Source organism: Microcebus murinus, chromosome 2 (assembly GCF_040939455.1).
Source record: "Microcebus murinus isolate Inina chromosome 2, M.murinus_Inina_mat1.0, whole genome shotgun sequence".
Classification (NCBI taxonomy): domain Eukaryota; kingdom Metazoa; phylum Chordata; class Mammalia; order Primates; family Cheirogaleidae; genus Microcebus; species Microcebus murinus.
Genome location: NC_134105.1, coordinates 12127219 through 12143844, shown reverse-complemented (window position 1 = coordinate 12143844; position 16626 = coordinate 12127219). Strand labels below are relative to the sequence as shown.

The window sequence follows — 16626 nt, the reverse complement described above, 5'->3', positions numbered from 1 at the left end:
TTCTAATTTAATGAAAAATTTCTTATTTTGTATTGTTTTTTTTGTGCATGAGTTATATGCATCTTGAAAAAAAGTTCATATGGCTCCCAAGGTGAAGAGACGTGTGAGTTACATGTGCTTCATGAAGCCCCAGGCTCAAAACTAGCATGAGTTAAATATAGCTCAGATGGCAGTTAATGTGTTAAATACTCATTTAATATTCAGATAGTCTCAAACTTAGTACCGCCTCATTGAATGCTGTTCTTAATGTGCATTATGATCCCTGCCCTGAAGATTTGTCTTATGAGAAAAAAGATCAAAGTGCTACCTATCCATAGAAGGGGAGCAGATGTTTAATGGTGATTTTAGCCTGACTTGCAGTAACTCAACCTCACTTTGCATCTTATTTTCAGTTGTCTTCTTTACTTGCAAGATTAGAAAGTGAATATGATGGGAAATGAAAACCTTACAATTGAGATTGTTAGCTATTAAGCAATTAGCTGGTTCTTGGACATAGTACTGCTATTGAAATATCCATCTAAGCTATCTTAGTAATTATTTTGACAGCCCCAGCTGTAGTGTTTCTTTATGCATTTGCACTTGGCTTTTAAAATGCTCCATTGTTCCTTCTTTCTTGTGATGATTCCTTGTCCTTTCTGTCGCCTCCAGGTCCGACACTGGTTCAGAATTTGCCATCATCGGTGCAGGCTGTGTGTGAGTCTTGGAACAACATCAATACCAATGAGTTTCCCAACATTGGATCCTGGGTGAGTCCCTTGTCTGTTCCAAGAGTAGAAATGCTGAGTGCAAGCCCTTCTGTGTTCTATTCTTTTTTTTTTATTTTTTTTAATTTTTTTTTTTATTTTTTGAGACAGAGTCTCACTTTGTTGCCCAGGCTAGAGTGAATGCCGTGGCGACAGCCTAGCTCACAGCAACCTCAATCTCCTGGGCTCAAGTGATCCTCCTGCCTCAGCCTCCCAAGTAGCTGAGACTACAGGCATGCGCCACCATGCCCGGCTAATTTTTTGTATATATATTTTTAGTTGGTCAATTAATTTCTTTCTATTTTTAGTAGAGACGGAGTCTCGCTCAAGGTGGTTTCAAACTCCTGACCTCGAGCAATCCACCGGCCTCAGCCTCCCAGAGTGCTAAGATTTCAGGCGTGAGCCAACACGCCCAGCCTGTGTTCTATTCTTAAGTCTAAAAAATTAGGATTAAACTTGCTACCAAGAGATCTTTATATACTACAGTCGTATTGTCTGTGGCTGAATCAATAAACAATGCATTTGATTACTCAGGTGGTTCTCATATGGTCCTTCTGCTTAGAAGTCTGTATTACCAGAGGACAAACTACTTTCTTTATTCCTCTGAGCCTTAGTTTCTTCACCTGTTAAATATTAGGATGTGATGATTAAATGTATTAAATGTAAAGTGCCTAGCACATTATCTGGAATGTGAATTCTCAGTACAGTTAACTCTTTCCTTTCCTTTATAGGTTATATATCAGCAACTTGCTCCTTTTGTTATAATTCTATGGGGTAGCTTTTAGGTTCTCTAGACTTTTAGATACTACTGAATCTTCTGTCAGTTTATTTGATTTTTGTATATTTTGACAGCCTCAGCTGTAGTGTTTCTATATGCATTTGCACTTGGCTTTTAAAATGCTCCGTTGTTCCTACTTTCATTATAGATAAACAATAATTTTACTGTTAAATATAGTATATTATATTCTAATCATTTCAAAGTGGTATTGGATATTTGTTTTATTTAGCTGTTAACTTTGTACTAACTAAAGTTTGTTGATTGCTTCCTTTTCCCAACTCCACTTTCTTTCCCAGGATGAATAACAGTGTATACTAAGTAGAGGCCACTGGGGTCTCAGTTTATGTCACTGTTTTTTTCCATGTGAAAATTTTATCCAGGGAAGATGGTCTATCCATTGACATCTGATTTGCTTCCTTGCAGCGCAATGCCTTTGCCAATGACACCATCCCTTCAGAGAGTTATATCAGTGCTGTGCAGGCTGCGCACCTGGGGACTCTTTGTGGCCAAAGTCTGCCCCTGGCTGCTTCCCTGAAGCACACCCTCCTCTCACTGGTCAGGTTGACTGGGGATCTTATCGTGTGAGTACCTGGTACATGGCACTAAGAAGGGTTCTCTACGTATTCTATTGTAGCTAACGGGACAATGAGAATTTTTTTTTTTTTGAGACACAGTCTCACTTTGTTGCCCAGGCTAGAGTGAGTGCCGTGGCATCAGCCTAGCTCACAGCAACCTCAAACTCCTGGGCTCAGGCAGTCCTCTTGCCTCAGCCTCCCGAGTAGCTGGGACTACAGGCACAAGCCACCATGCCCGGCTAATTTTTTCTACATATATTAGTCGGCCAATTAATTTCTTTTTATTTATAGTAGAGACGGGGTCTTACTCTTGCTCAGGCTGGTTTTGAACTCCTGACCTTGAGTAATCCACCAGCCTTGGCCTCCCAGAGTGCTAGGATTACAGGCGTGAGCTACCGCGCCTGGCCCGAGAATTTTTATAACTATATAATAATGCTTTTCTTGTATGCTTCATTAGCAAATAGAGCCTGTAGCTTTATAGTAAAGTATGAGTACTTACCTAGAATGATTTTTTTTTTTTTTTAATTTTTTTTCACTGTAGAGGATGGAATCAATTTTTTTTATTTTAATAACGTCTTACTCTGTTGCCTGGGCAGAGGCACAATCTTAGCTTACTGTGACTTTCAAATTCTGGGCTCAAATGGTCCTCCCACCTTGGGAGGACCAAGTAGCTGGGACTACAGGCACACGCTGCCACACTTGGCTAATTTTTTAAATTTTTTGTAGAGATGGGATCTTGCCACGTTGCCCAGGCTTGTTTCTAACTCCTGGCCTCAAGCGATCCTCCTGCCTTGGTGTCCTGAGTAGCTAAGGCTACAGGCATGAACCACTGCACCCAGCCTAGAATGATTTTTAATTTAGATCCAAAGGGCATCAGAGTACCTCCTCTCTGTGTAGTATTTTTCAGAAAAAGCATACTGGCTTTAAACTATATTGTGACTTGGTGCTTTGAGTTTAAATTTTAAAGTGATAGTGACAGATTATTTGATACTGTTTCTCTGGAATCATTGTGGGAATTAGACTCTGCCATTATAGGGACTAGGGTAGACTGAGGGAGGGACTGTTTTGTCTTCCTGTACATAGGTTACAGATAAAGTCAGTATATCACATTGCCTTAAAAGTGATTCAGATTCCTGGCAATTATTCTAGAAAGCTTGTCTGGGATAAACTACTTGCTTAGGTTTCAGTTAATTTTCTCTTTTGAGTATCTTAAAATGCATTAATTAATTTGGTGTTTTAATAAATGGAATTTTTTTTTTTCTTTTTGAGACAGAGTCTCGCTTTGTTGCCCAGGCTAGAGTGAGTGCCGTGGCATCAGCCTAGCTCACAGCAACCTCAAACTCCTGGGCTCGAGCAATCCTCCTGCCTCAGCCTCCAGAGTAGCTGGGACTACAGGCATGCGCCACCATGCCCGGCTAATTTTTTTATATATATATATATATCAGTTGGCCAATTAATTTCTTTCTATTTATAGTAGAGACGGGGTCTCGCTCTTGCTCAGGCTGGTTTCGAACTCCTGACCTTGAGCAATCCGCCCGCCTCGGCCTCCCAAGAGCTAGGATTACAGGCGTGAGCCACCGCGCCCGGCCAATAAATGGAATTTTCAAGTGGAGGTGGTTTTTGTTTCTAATACAGTAATGAAAAAGAAGAATATGAAATTTTATGACTAGACTTATATATAGAATAACTATCAAGGGGAACAAAAAGACTGGAGTAAAAGCCCTTGCCCCAGTAAATAATTGCATTTTTCTGTCCATGCCTTGTAGTTTTTTGGAGTGTGTACACTAACTGGGTTTCATTTTCTTTGTTGAAGTTGGTCAGATGAGATGAACCCGCCGCAGGTAATTCGGACTCTGCTACCTCTTCTTTTGGAGTCAAGCACTGAGAGTGTTGCCGAGATCAGTAGCAACTCCCTGGAACGCATCTTGGGCCCTGCCGAGTCTGATGAATTCTTGGCTCGTGTTTATGAGAAGCTGATAACTGGTTGTTACAACATTCTGGCCAATCATGCGGATCCCAATAGGTGAGCCTGATGGAGTAGAACAGTCAGGTGTCAGGTTCCTGTGTCCTATGGCTGCGGTCGCTGAAATGTACCAGCACTGCTGCCTTTATGCCATTAATGAATACCTGTTGCTATTGTGCTTTTCAACAGAAAATTCTCTATGCGCATTTTGCATTCATGTGGAAATATGTGGAGAGTTATTTGCAGTTATCTTCCTCTTTTATGATGAATTCTTAGGAATAAGCATTAAGAAAATGGAAGACTTAAATGTTCAGATTGGATCCTTAAAATTAAATAATTTAACAAATGATTATTATGTGCTACACTAGATGTGATGAGATATGCAAAGGAGCTTGATAAAATTAGTTGTTTATTTATTTATTTATTTTTTAAGATATGATCTCTCTAGATCTTGGTCTGTTGTACAGGCTGGAGTGCAGTAGCACAATCATAGTCACTGTAACCATGGACTCCTGGGCACAGGAGGCTCCTACCTCAGCCTCCTGAGTAGCTAAGGCTATAGGCACGTGCCACCATGCTCAGCTGATTTAAAAAAAATATATTTTTTTTTAAGAGAAGATCTCACTGCGGTCCGCAGGCTTGTCTCGAATTCCTGGCCTCAAGTGATCCTTTCACCCCTACTCCCAAAGTGTCGGGATTATAGGCGTAAGCCACTGTGCCTGTCCAAAATTAGTCTCTAATGTTATTGTGACTTTACTTCTGAAATGGGTTGTCTGTGGAATTAGGAGATCCCATAACATTGTTAGACCTTAGTAGTTTAGGCGGTGTTCATGTAGATGAGCCATAAAGAACAGTCACGTTGTACTTTTCCCAACTTGGAACCATACAGATAAAGGGTCCAAGTGGTGAGATTTCCTGTCTGTTGTTGAGAGGTCCAGATTTTCATCAAGGTCTCCTTTTCCCTCTGCCTTTCTTTTCTTTTTCTTCTTCTTTTTTTAAAACAGATAAGAAATTTGAGATAATTTAGCTATACAGAAATGATTCATCCAAAGTGTCTCCCCCCAACAAAATCAATGGCAGAATCTGTATTAGGACTCTGAGCTTTAGATGTCTTTCCTGTTTAATTTCCTAGGAAAAGGGAGAATAAAAAAAAATTATTTTTAACATTAAACATTTATTGAATACCTACTGTGTGCCAGGTTTTATGCTAAACTTTGACAAAACAAAATTGAACGTTGCCCTCAAGGTTTAGTCTTAAACAAACAAACTTTGGATTTTTTAAATGTCAGTATGAAGAAGATACTGAAACAGATATTAATACTGGTTGTTAAGTTTTCCTTTTGATCCTCAGTGGGCTGGATGAATCCATCTTGGAAGAATGTCTCCAATATTTAGAAAAGCAACTGGAAAGTAGCCAGGCTCGTAAAGCGATGGAGGAGTTTTTCTCTGATAGGTGAGCTGTGTTTTGCTTTATTCAGTGAACATGTTTTGAATGCCTCCTGAAAGCAAGGAGCTATATATGTTGACTTTGGTGTTTTTTCTCAGGGAATACTCACTGCCTGTTTAGGTGTCAGTACCTTGGGGAGGACTTAGGCTATTTGCTGACTCCTTTGGGTTTTGATGAGGGAATTGATTTCATGAGCACCTTGTGTTGTTGACTCACAAATGACCATTTTTTCTAGAGGAGATGAGATTGTGAAGAAATAGAAACGAATGCCTTTTATGTGAGGCTTAATGTGATTCTTCCATTTTCCCCCCCTCCTGCCTCCCAGTGGAGAACTTGTGCAGATCATGATGGCAACAGCCAATGAGAACCTCTCTGCTAAATTCTGTAACCGAGTTTTGAAATTCTTCACCAAACTCTTCCAGCTGAGTGAGTGACAGCTTTTAGTAATCTTCTTATGGGAACTTTGATGTCCGGCTAATACTGTGCATATCTTCTGCCTGAGTTTAACTATAGCATGAAAATGCTAACAAGTGGAGAGAATCCCTCAGAGAAAGTTTGGAAGGAAGTTAAAAACTTGCTTAGAGACTTTTCCCCTTTCCTGGCTCATAATTTGCCCCTTCCTTACCTCCCCCTTGCCCTTCTTCACTGACCTTAGCCTCTTGGTCTGTTCCCAGCTGAGAAGAGCCCTAACCCAAGCCTCCTACATCTCTGTGGCTCTCTGGCGCAGCTGGCATGTGTGGAGCCTGTGCGTCTGCAGGCCTGGCTCACTCGCATGACTACATCACCCCCAAAAGATTCTGATCAGCTGGATATAATTCAGGAGAATCGGCAATTATTACAGTTATTGACCACATACATTGTTCGGGAAAACAGGTAAAACAATTGCATTTATGTCATGTTTCCCTCCCTGACAATCCCAGAAATATGTTGGTATTTGCAGCTATCTTTCCTTTGGGCATCAGTCTTAGCATCTTCAACATTTTCCTATGGATTATAGTGTAGTTCCTTAATTTGTTTCTGTGGAAAGACCTTTGGAATGACTTGACCTGTCAGTTGCAACCTGAGTGAATGTTTTGTGCTCTGGTAGCCCAAGTCCAAAACTGGGATTGGTATATATAGTTGTATATTTAATGTTTAATTTAAAACCTCTGTTAATTATTCTTACAGATTTGAAATACGAGATTTCTGTTGGCTGCTCACCAATTTGTTCTTTCTTTTCTAACAGCCAAGTTGGGGAAGGTGTATGTGCTGTGCTTCTGGGCACTCTGACTCCCATGGCAACAGAGATGCTGGCCAATGGTGATGGGACTGGCTTCCCTGAACTCATGGTCGTGATGGCCACCCTGGCCAGTGCCGGTCAAGGTGCTGGTCACCTTCAGCTTCATAATGCTGCTGTGGACTGGCTGAGCAGATGGTAAGATGATGACACTAGAGGAACCTATTTCTTGGTTACAACATTGTTCTTGGAGAATAAAGGAGTAACTTCTTCTTGCAGGGTACTTTCTTAGTAACTCAGAGTGAATATAAAAGAAATTTGAATCTCTACCTTTTTATTAGGGTTTGAGGGGGTAGTCAATAACTCTGACCACTTTAGATTTCATAATTTTCTCAGTAGAGAGATTCCTGTTCATTATTTACAAGAGAAGACTTGGGAAAAGTATGCCAACTGTCAATGATAATTCTAAGACCACACTACCCCACCCCAAGCTGTGTGATTGTATAATGCATACATAGTTGTCTAAGGATGCTTTTGCATGCTTACAAAGCATTTAGGCAATGCTTTTGCAATATGCTAAAATCGACTTAAGGTTCATGAAGATGCTTCCTTTCTTTGGTTCCTTAGATGACTTTGTGTCTTCCCCTTCCCCCTCTTTTTCTTTGGGACAGCAAGAAATACCTGTCACAGAAGAATGTGGTTGAAAAACTGAATGCCAATGTAATGCATGGAAAGGTAAGAACAGTGAGGAACACTGTTCCTGGACAATAGGAAGTGAAGGACAGATGATTCTTATCTTTGTGGTCAGGTGGAAGTCTGTCTTCCCTATTGACTTCTGTTCCTTGCTAGCCTACAGAGGTTAAGGCTGATAATCTCAAAGTACTAGAAGTGTGTAATTGCCAACTGTGTGCTCTTAGGTGTCTTCCAGTTGCCAAGAAGTGAGAGGAAGGAAATATACTGGCAAACAATATACAACAGAATCCTTAAAACACAGTAAATTCCTGCCATTCTAAATATTAGGATGCTATGGAAAACAGTCCCCCTGTTTAGGCCTTGGCATTATGCACTCTGAGTCAGTGTTAGATGGGGTTACATACTGCCTCTTCGGCTCATAGAATTGTTTAATTTGCCTAAAGGTTTAGGTCACTATGTTGAGAAAAAGGTTTTGAAACTGACAGAAATCTTACATTCAGGCATTCCCCCTCCTACCCAATCCATGAACCTGACAGAGGTGACTAAGATCAGGTAGCTTACCTCTGAGACCCACCATGGTACCATTCATTTCTTCCTCCTTTCTTGCTTATCTTTATCCTTTCAGCACTGAAATGTCAGAATGCATAGAGCCAAGGAACTTAGAAATATGAGTCTTTGATGCCTGACTACTGGGTTTTTTAGGCAAGCATGAACTACCTGCAATGGTTTGCTGGAAAATTTTTCTCTTGATCTCTGAAGCTATTCCTTTCTTTCTGTATTAATTTAAAACCTGATCATGAAAATGACCTTCACTATGGTAAAAAAAAAAAAAAAAGTAATGGTAAGAGAAAAATTCTAATGAGAGCTTCTTCAAACATATAATCTGGTCTTTTCTTGAATGATTTTAGTCTCTATTTTTACTCCATTCTCTTAATTTCAATTCTACTTTATCTTGTAAGATTTTGTAGAGAGCTCTCTTTTGTGTTAAAGAATGAATACACACCAATTCAGTATAATTTACTGATCAGCTGCTTGCAGACATAGTGGTAAGAGCTGGAGAAATAGATAATTAAAACATATTGTTTTTTCCCCCTCTGTTTTTATACCATTCCTGTGATCTTGAGCTTTATTGGAAAAATCTTGAGAAAACGTGGTTTACATAATAAAGCGTGGAGAACTGAAGTTTCTGTGGGGCTGTGGTCTTCTCTTGCAGCATGTGATGATCTTGGAGTGCACATGCCACATTATGTCTTACTTGGCTGATGTTACAAATGCCCTGAGCCAGAGTAATGGTCAAGGCCCAAGTCACCTCTCAGTGGATGGGGAAGAGCGGGCCATCGAGGTGGACTCAGACTGGGTGGAGGAGTTGGCAGTGGAAGAGGAAGATTCCCAGGCTGAGGATTCAGTAAGTACTAAGTAACCTCTCAGTTAATCTCTCAAGAGAATGATTGACTAGCACACTAACTGGTTTTGGGTTTTCTTTTCTGGCCCCTTGTGAACTTCCAAACTTCCAGCTTACAAAACTAATGCCGGACTCCAAGATTCTAGGCCTGCAGAGCCAACCAAAGCAAGGGCTGTAATTTCTTACAGAAAGGATTTTTTAATAAGCATATGCCTTTCTTTAGTCCAGAGTCATTTGTCCTGCTTCTCAGTCTTTGTATCCAAAATGAAATGTTAGGGATTCTTCATGGGGATGGAGGGAGCTTCCTTATACAGAAAGCGTAAGATTTTTTTTTTTCCTTAATCATAAAACTCTAAGGTCTTACTCACCTGAAATTGCAGCATATTTTCATCCAGCTAGCTATTTCCAATTGTGACAGGTTTCTATTGGTCATTTATGATTTGGTTATTCACTTTCCATAGGGTATTGAGGCAGGTATATTTTTGTAAGTATCTATGTAGAGGGATGTAGTTCTGATTAAAAAGACTTATTTATCTTTGAAGGATGAAGATTCTCTTTGCAATAAACTCTGCACTTTTACGATCACACAGAAAGAATTCATGAACCAGCATTGGTAAGAGTAGTTCTTTCTGTTTGGTGAGGGTTTGCTGGGCCTTGATTGTTGGGACTTCTGAGCTAATTTGCTGGTTCTTACTCTTTGTAGGTACCACTGTCACACCTGCAAAATGGTGGATGGAGTGGGTGTGTGCACAGTGTGTGCTAAAGTATGCCACAAGGATCACGAGATTTCCTATGCCAAGTATGGGTCCTTCTTCTGTGACTGTGGGGCCAAGGAAGATGGCAGCTGCTTGGTGAGAGATTTGGAACCTTTACTGAGCTATAAAGAATGGTATATTAGGGACACCGGAATACTTAAGCTGAACTAGAAAATTCCCATGGAATCTCCATGTTACCTTGGTCTAGGAATATAATCTGGTTCTGTCACTAATGATATGTATAATCATGGTCTAAGCACTTCACTTAGAATATTAGAACTAGCAAAGTCTTAGAGATCTTGTATTCTGTTTTACCTAAGACCTCCCCATAATTTCAGATGTTAAAATCAAGGTTTGATGCTGTTATGGGTAAAGAAGTTAGATATTAGGTAAATATCTTGAAGGTCAGAATTTAGGCTTTTGGGTAACATTTAAATGCTTAGCCAATTTCTCCTTTGAGTTAGACTTTCCTCCAAGATCTTAGGCAATATTTCCCCTGTATTTGTGGCAAGAACTAAGGGACTCTGATGCTTTCTGTCCCTAGGCACTGGTGAAGAGAACTCCCAGCAGTGGCATGAGCTCCACCATGAAGGAGTCAGCATTTCAGAGCGAACCCAGGGTTTCAGAGAGTCTGGTGCGCCATGCCAGCACTTCTCCAGCTGACAAGGCCAAGGTCACCATCAGTGACGGAAAGGTTACTGATGAAGAGAAGCCGAAGAAGAGCAGCCTGTGCCGCACAGTAGAGGGCTGCCGGGAGGAGCTGCAGAACCAGGTGGGGCTTACTGGTGTTCCCTAGTAAGTAGACAGTTTAGAGCCTGGCAAGTTTGTGTGAGAATAAATAATGCACAAGTCCCTCTTGGCAACTTGTTTTCTTTTTTTCTTTAAGTTTACCCATTTTCACAGTATGAATACAAATAGTATGTTTTTAATCACTAGGAAAGGGTTTATGACTGGGGAGTATTAGGAGTATTATGGGGTGGAGTTGGTGGGAGAGTAAATTTTAGTTGTGTAAACTCTGGAGCACCTTTCTTGGCCAGCGTTCCTCATCTGAAGCACAGAATGCAGAAAATGATTTGAGTGATTATTTTCTCATTTTTTCTAATGATAGTATATACCTAGAACCATTTTAGATATATAGGCAAGAAGTTAGCTAATTATATATGATGAATGCCTTTGAGCGTTAGGGTGTCTACATGGGACCCCTGGCTTAGAAAGATTGCTCAAGAGTCCATAGCAAAATGGCAGAGTATAACCCATTGTTTTTATGTCTTTTTTTCACCGTGTATTTCAATTTTTCTTAGGCCAATTTCTCCTTCGCTCCTCTTGTGTTAGACATGCTCAATTTCCTCATGGATGCCATTCAGACCAACTTTCAGCAGGCTTCAGCAGTGGGGAGCAGCAGCCGGGCGCAGCAAGCCCTCAGTGAGCTGCATACAGTTGACAAGGCAGTTGAGATGACAGACCAGCTCATGGTGAGTGTGCTGGGATCATGATGTTTAGTGGCTGTGGGAATGCAAATTTGTTGAGATCCCTAGTTTCTCTGAGGAATATACTTGGAGCAGTAGATTTAAAACTCGAGACCATACTATGAACAATGCAGAAATCAGCATATTAAGTGTGTCTTCAAAAGAAGGGAATCCAGGGTCATATGGACCAACCCAGGGAATAAATCCCCATTTTAGTTCATGTAAATATATGAACCCCCAAGATGTGAGGAACTCCGTTTTAGGGTAATTATAATAGTTAGAAATTTCTTCTTTTTGTATATCTTTTATTTTATTTTTTATTTTAGCATAGAAATTTCTTCTTTATATAAAATGGATAGCCTCCTCACTGTATCTTCTTCCCTAAAGTTCATCTAGCTTGCAAAATAATGTTTGTCCTCTTTTGTTTATAGCCCTTTAACTAATTTCCTTTAGTTCTTCATATCACAGGGGTTATAAGTCATTATCTACTTTAAAACCTGCTGCTCAGCACTGAATGTAGAGCATCTGATGTGGCCTTCCTGGCCTTTTTAGCCGCAGAGTTAAGTAGTAGAAAGTAAAGTGGCAACAATTCCAAAAGGGAAGTGAACAAAGATTGTGAATGAGTCACATGGATAGATCTCATAGGTTGCTGTTTTTAAGTGAATAATATTCACTTGGAAATGCATGCATACACACATATAGTCTGGTATTTTATTGAAAGATAGGTCAGTTTTAGAGCATTGATTTTTAGATATTAAAGATGAAACTAAAAATTACTGGTGTGGGCTTGGTGACCCATAAAGTTGCTGGCTTTTAATTTTGCCAGCAAAATTTTCAATTTCATTGATTTACATCAATGAATGAAAAATAATTCCATCTATCATAACCATTTATAAGATAAAGAACATTTTGATTTTTTTTAATAAAAGGCCAGTATTTTGTATTAATTAAGTGTAGCTTTGTGAAAAATTCACTGTGTTGTTCTTATTGGACTGATAACTTTAACAAATTTACCTAGCTATCCATGGATTGACGGTTGAAACCCATTGCTCTTGAAGGACTAAATTGTGCTTGAATAGTGTATGAATCCACTTGCTCTTATTTGCCTTATTTCTGTCTACTTTCTCTGTTTCCCTCCTTGCCAGGTTCCCACCCTAGGCTCCCAGGAAGGTGCCTTTGAGAATGTTCGGATGAATTACAGCGGAGACCAGGGCCAGACTATCCGGCAGCTGATCAGCGCCCATGTGCTCAGGCGGGTGGCTATGTGTGTGCTTTCTTCCCCACATGGGCGCCGCCAGCATTTGGCTGTGAGCCATGAGAAGGGCAAGGTGGGTTCTCCAATTCCTGCCCACTCATGTTCGGTCATGTTTGTCTTCAGTGCTAAGCAAAACAAATAGATGACCACACTCAGATTGGCCTTCTATTGGAAAAAGTCCACTGGATTCCAGGAATGATTTAGCGACAGATCTCATTGAGCTTTTTTTTTTTTTTAAATTTCAGCATATTATGAGGGTACAAATGTTAAGGTTACGTATATTGCCCATGTCGCCCCCCTCTAGTCAGAGCTTCAAGCATGACCCTCCCCCAAACATTGCATATCTCACTCATTGTGTTTGTATATACCCATCCCCTCGTCCCCCCTCCCACCTGCCCGACACCCGATAAATGTTTTTCCTATATGTCCACTTAGGTGTTGATCCATTAATACCAATTTGCTGGTACCAATTTGTGGTGCTTGTTTTTCCATTCTTGAGATACTTCACTTAGTAGAATGGGTTCCAGCTCTATCCAGGAAAATACAAGAGGTGCTATATCACCATTGTTTCTTAAAGCTGAATAGTACTTCATGGTATACATGTAACATGTTTTATTAATCCACTCATGAATTGATGGGCACTTGGGTTGTTTCCACAACTTTGCAATTGTGAATTGTGCTGGTATAAACATTTGAGCATAGATGTCTTTTTCATAAAATGACTTTTGATCTTTTGGGTAGATGCCCAGTAGTGGAATTGCTGGATCAAATGGTAGATCTACTTGTATCGCTTTAAGGTATCTCTATATTGCTTTCCACAGAGGTTGAACTAGTCTGCAGTCCCACAGCAGTGTAAGAATGTTCCTATCTCTCCGCATCCTCGCCAACATTTATTGTTTGGGGACTTTTTGATAAAGGCCATTCTCACTGGAGTTAAGTGATATCTCATTGTGGTTTTGATTTGTATTTCCCTGATGATTAGAGATGTTGAGCATTTTTTTATGTTTGTTGGCCATTATTCTGTCTTTTGAAAAGTTTCTGTTCATGTACTTTGCCCATTTTTTGATAGGGTTGTTTGATTTTTTCTTGCTGATTTTCCTGAGTTCTAAATAGATTCTAGTTATCAGCCCTTTATCAGAGATGTAGCTTGCAAAAATTTTCTCCCATTCTGTGGGTTGTCTGTTTGCTCTCTTGATAGTTTCTTTAGCTGTGCAGAAGCTTTTTAATTTTATCAGGTCCTATTTATTTTTGTTGCTGCTGTGATTGCCTTTGGCGTCTTATTCATAAATTATTTGCCTAGGCCAATATCTAGAAGAGTATTTCCAATGTTTTCCTCTAGAATTCTAACAGTTTCACACCTAATGTTTAAGTCTGTTACCCAGCATGAGTTGATTTTTGTGAGAGGTGAAAGGTGTGAGTCCTGTTTCAGTCATCTACATGTGGCTATCCAGTTTTCCCAGCACCATTTATTGAATAAGAATTCTTTTCCCCAGTGTATGTTTTTGTCTGCTTTGTCAAAGATTAGTTGGCTATGTTCTCTGTTCTGTTCCACTGGTCAGTGTCCCTGTTCTTGTGCTAATACCAAGTGGTTTTAATTACTATGGCCTTGTAGTATAGTTTGAAATCTGGTAAATTGATACCTCCTATTTTGTTTTTATTACCTAGGATTGATTTTCTTATACGAGGTCTTCTCTGGTTCCATACGAAGCATAAAACAATTTTTTCTGTATCTGAAAAATGATGATGGTATTTTTATGGGGATTGCATTGACTCTGTAGGTCACTTTGGGTAGTATAGACATTTTAACAATGTTGATTCTGCTGACCCATGAGCATGGTATATTCTTTCACCTGTTTACATCCTCTGCTATTTCTTTCTTCAGTGTTTCATAGTTCTCCCTGTAGAGGTCTTTTACCTCCTTAGTTAAATATATTCCTGGGTACTTCATTTTCTTTGTTGCGATTTCGAAGGGAATTGAGTCTTTGATTTGGTTCTCACTTGTACTGTTGTTGGCGTATATGAATGCCTCTGATTTCTGTGTATTGATTTTGTACCCTGAGACTACCAAATTTATTTATCAGTTCAAGGAGTCTCTTGGTTGAATCCTTGGGGTTTTCTAGGTATGATATCATGTCATCAGCAAAGAGTGAGAGTTTGATCTCTTCTGCTCCCATTTGGACACCCTTAATTCTGCTCTCTTGTCTGATTGCTGTAGCAAGGACTTCCAGCACTATGTTGAATAGAAGTGGAGATAGTGGGCAACCTTGTCTTGTTCTAGTTCTAAGTGGGAATGTTTTCAATTTTTCCCCATTCAGTATGATATTGGCTGTGGGTTTGTCATATTTGGCTTATATCATTTTTAGGTTAGTCCCGTCTATGCCTATTTTGTTGAGCATTCTTATCATAAAAGGGTGTTGAATTTTGTCAGATGCTTTTTCTGCATCTATTGAGAGGATCATATGGTCTTTGTTTTTGCTTCTGTTTATATGGTGAATTACATTTATAGATTTGCGTATGTTGAACCATCCCTGCATCCCTGGGATGAAGCCCACTTGGTTGTGATGGATTATTTTCTTGGCAAGCACGTGGATTCGATTGGCTAGGATTTTGTTGAGAATTTTTACATCTATATTCATAAGGGATATTGGTCTGTAGTTTCCTTTTTTTGTTGCATCCTTTTTTGATTTTGGTATCATGGTTATGTTCGCTTCATAAAATGTGTTGGGGAGGATTCCATCCTTCTCGATGTTGTGGAATAATTTTTGCAGGATAGGCACCAGTTCTTTGTAGGTGCGGTAAAATTCGGGTGTGAAGCCATCTGGTCCAGGACTTTTCTTTTTAGGAAAGTTTTTTATTACTGTTTCAATTTCAGTACTTGATATTGGTCTATTCTATTTCTTCCTGGTTAAGGAATTCTATTTCTTCCTGGTTAAGCCTAGGGAGGCTGTGTGTGTCTAAGAAATTGTCCATTTCCTCCACATTTTCCAGTTTGTGTGCATAGAGGTTTTTGTAGTATTCTTAAATTATATCTTGTATCTCCGGGGCATCAGTTGTAATTTCTCCTTTATTGTTCCTGATGGAGCTTAGTAGAGATTTTTCTTTTCTGCTTTTCATTAGTCTAGCCAAAGGTGTGTCAATTTTATTTTTTCAAAGAACCAACTTTTTGTTTTATTAATCTTCCGTGTGGTTTCCTTGTTCTCAATTTCGTTTAGTTCTGATTGGATCTTAATGATTTCACTTCTGCTGGGTTTGGGGTCGGTCTGTTCCTCTTTTTCCTGCTCTTTGAAACGACTCATTAAGTTGTCTATTTGTAATATTTTCTACTTTTGCATGTAGGCATTTATGGAAATAAACTTTCCTCTCAGGACTGCTTTAGCTGTGTCCCACAGGCTTTGGTAACTTGTGTCCCCTCTGTCATTTCTTTCAAAGAATCTTTTGATTTCCATCTTGATTTTGTCATTTATGAAGTGATCATTCAGGAGAAGGTTGTTTAGTTTCCATGACTTTGTGTAGAAATGAGAACTCCTGTTAGGATTGATTTCTGCATTTATTCCATTGTGGTCTGAAAAGATACATGGTATAATTTCTGTTTTTTAAAATTGTTTGAGACATGCTTTATGTCCTAGGATATGGTCAATCTTAGAGAATGACCCATGAGCTGATGAGAATAATGTATATTTAGTGGTTTAGGGGCAGAATGTCCTGTAAATGTCAGTCAGGCCCATTTGTTCTAGAATTCTGTTTAAGTACATTATTTCTTTGTTGATTTTCTGTTTGGAGGATCTGTCCTGTGCTGTTAGTGGGGTGTTGAAGTCTCTGACAATTATGGTATAGTTGTTTATCCATTTGTTTAGATCAGGTAGAGTTTGCTTTATGGATTTGGGTGCACCAAGGTTGGGTGCATATATATTTAGAATTGTTATGTCTTCTTGTTGAATTGTACCCTCAACATTATATAGTGACCTTCTTTGTCTTTTATTACTTTTGTTGATTTAAAAGCTAAGTTATGTGTAATTAGCATTGCCACGCCAGCTTTCTTTTGGCTTCCATTTGCTTGAAATATTGTTCTCCACCCTTTACCTTTAGTCTAACTGCATCCTTGCAGGTTAGATGTGTTTCCTGAAGGCAGCAGATACTTGGCTTGTGTTTTTTTATCCATTTGGCCAGCCTGTGTCTCTTGAGTGGGGAGTTCAAGCCATTCACATTTATTGAGATAATTGATAGGTGGGGCAGATTTCTATTCATTATGTTGGGTTGAACTTTGTTGCTTTATTTTCTGTCTTGAGCCATTGTGGTATCTAGGCTTTGATCTTTAGCTTTGAGTAGATTTATA

The 16626-nt window shown here is 39.4% G+C and overlaps 1 protein-coding gene across 5 annotated transcripts in view; it reads left to right on the top strand.

Annotated features, from left to right (window-relative positions):
* UBR4 (ubiquitin protein ligase E3 component n-recognin 4) overlaps nt 1-16626 on the top strand; it is a 141330-nt gene that overhangs the window by 40993 nt on the left and 83711 nt on the right. For all 5 annotated transcript variants that reach the window (XM_020285476.2, XM_075994537.1, XM_075994543.1 and 2 more), the window contains exons 27-40: nt 649-746; nt 1945-2102; nt 3910-4119; nt 5411-5512; nt 5832-5932; nt 6181-6379; nt 6732-6920; nt 7394-7457; nt 8629-8820; nt 9360-9430; nt 9521-9668; nt 10117-10344; nt 10874-11044; nt 12184-12366. In XM_020285476.2, the coding sequence (XP_020141065.2) occupies nt 649-746; nt 1945-2102; nt 3910-4119; nt 5411-5512; nt 5832-5932; nt 6181-6379; nt 6732-6920; nt 7394-7457; nt 8629-8820; nt 9360-9430; nt 9521-9668; nt 10117-10344; nt 10874-11044; nt 12184-12366 (2114 nt within the window). The remainder of the gene's footprint in view (nt 1-648; nt 747-1944; nt 2103-3909; nt 4120-5410; nt 5513-5831; nt 5933-6180; nt 6380-6731; nt 6921-7393; nt 7458-8628; nt 8821-9359; nt 9431-9520; nt 9669-10116; nt 10345-10873; nt 11045-12183; nt 12367-16626) is intronic.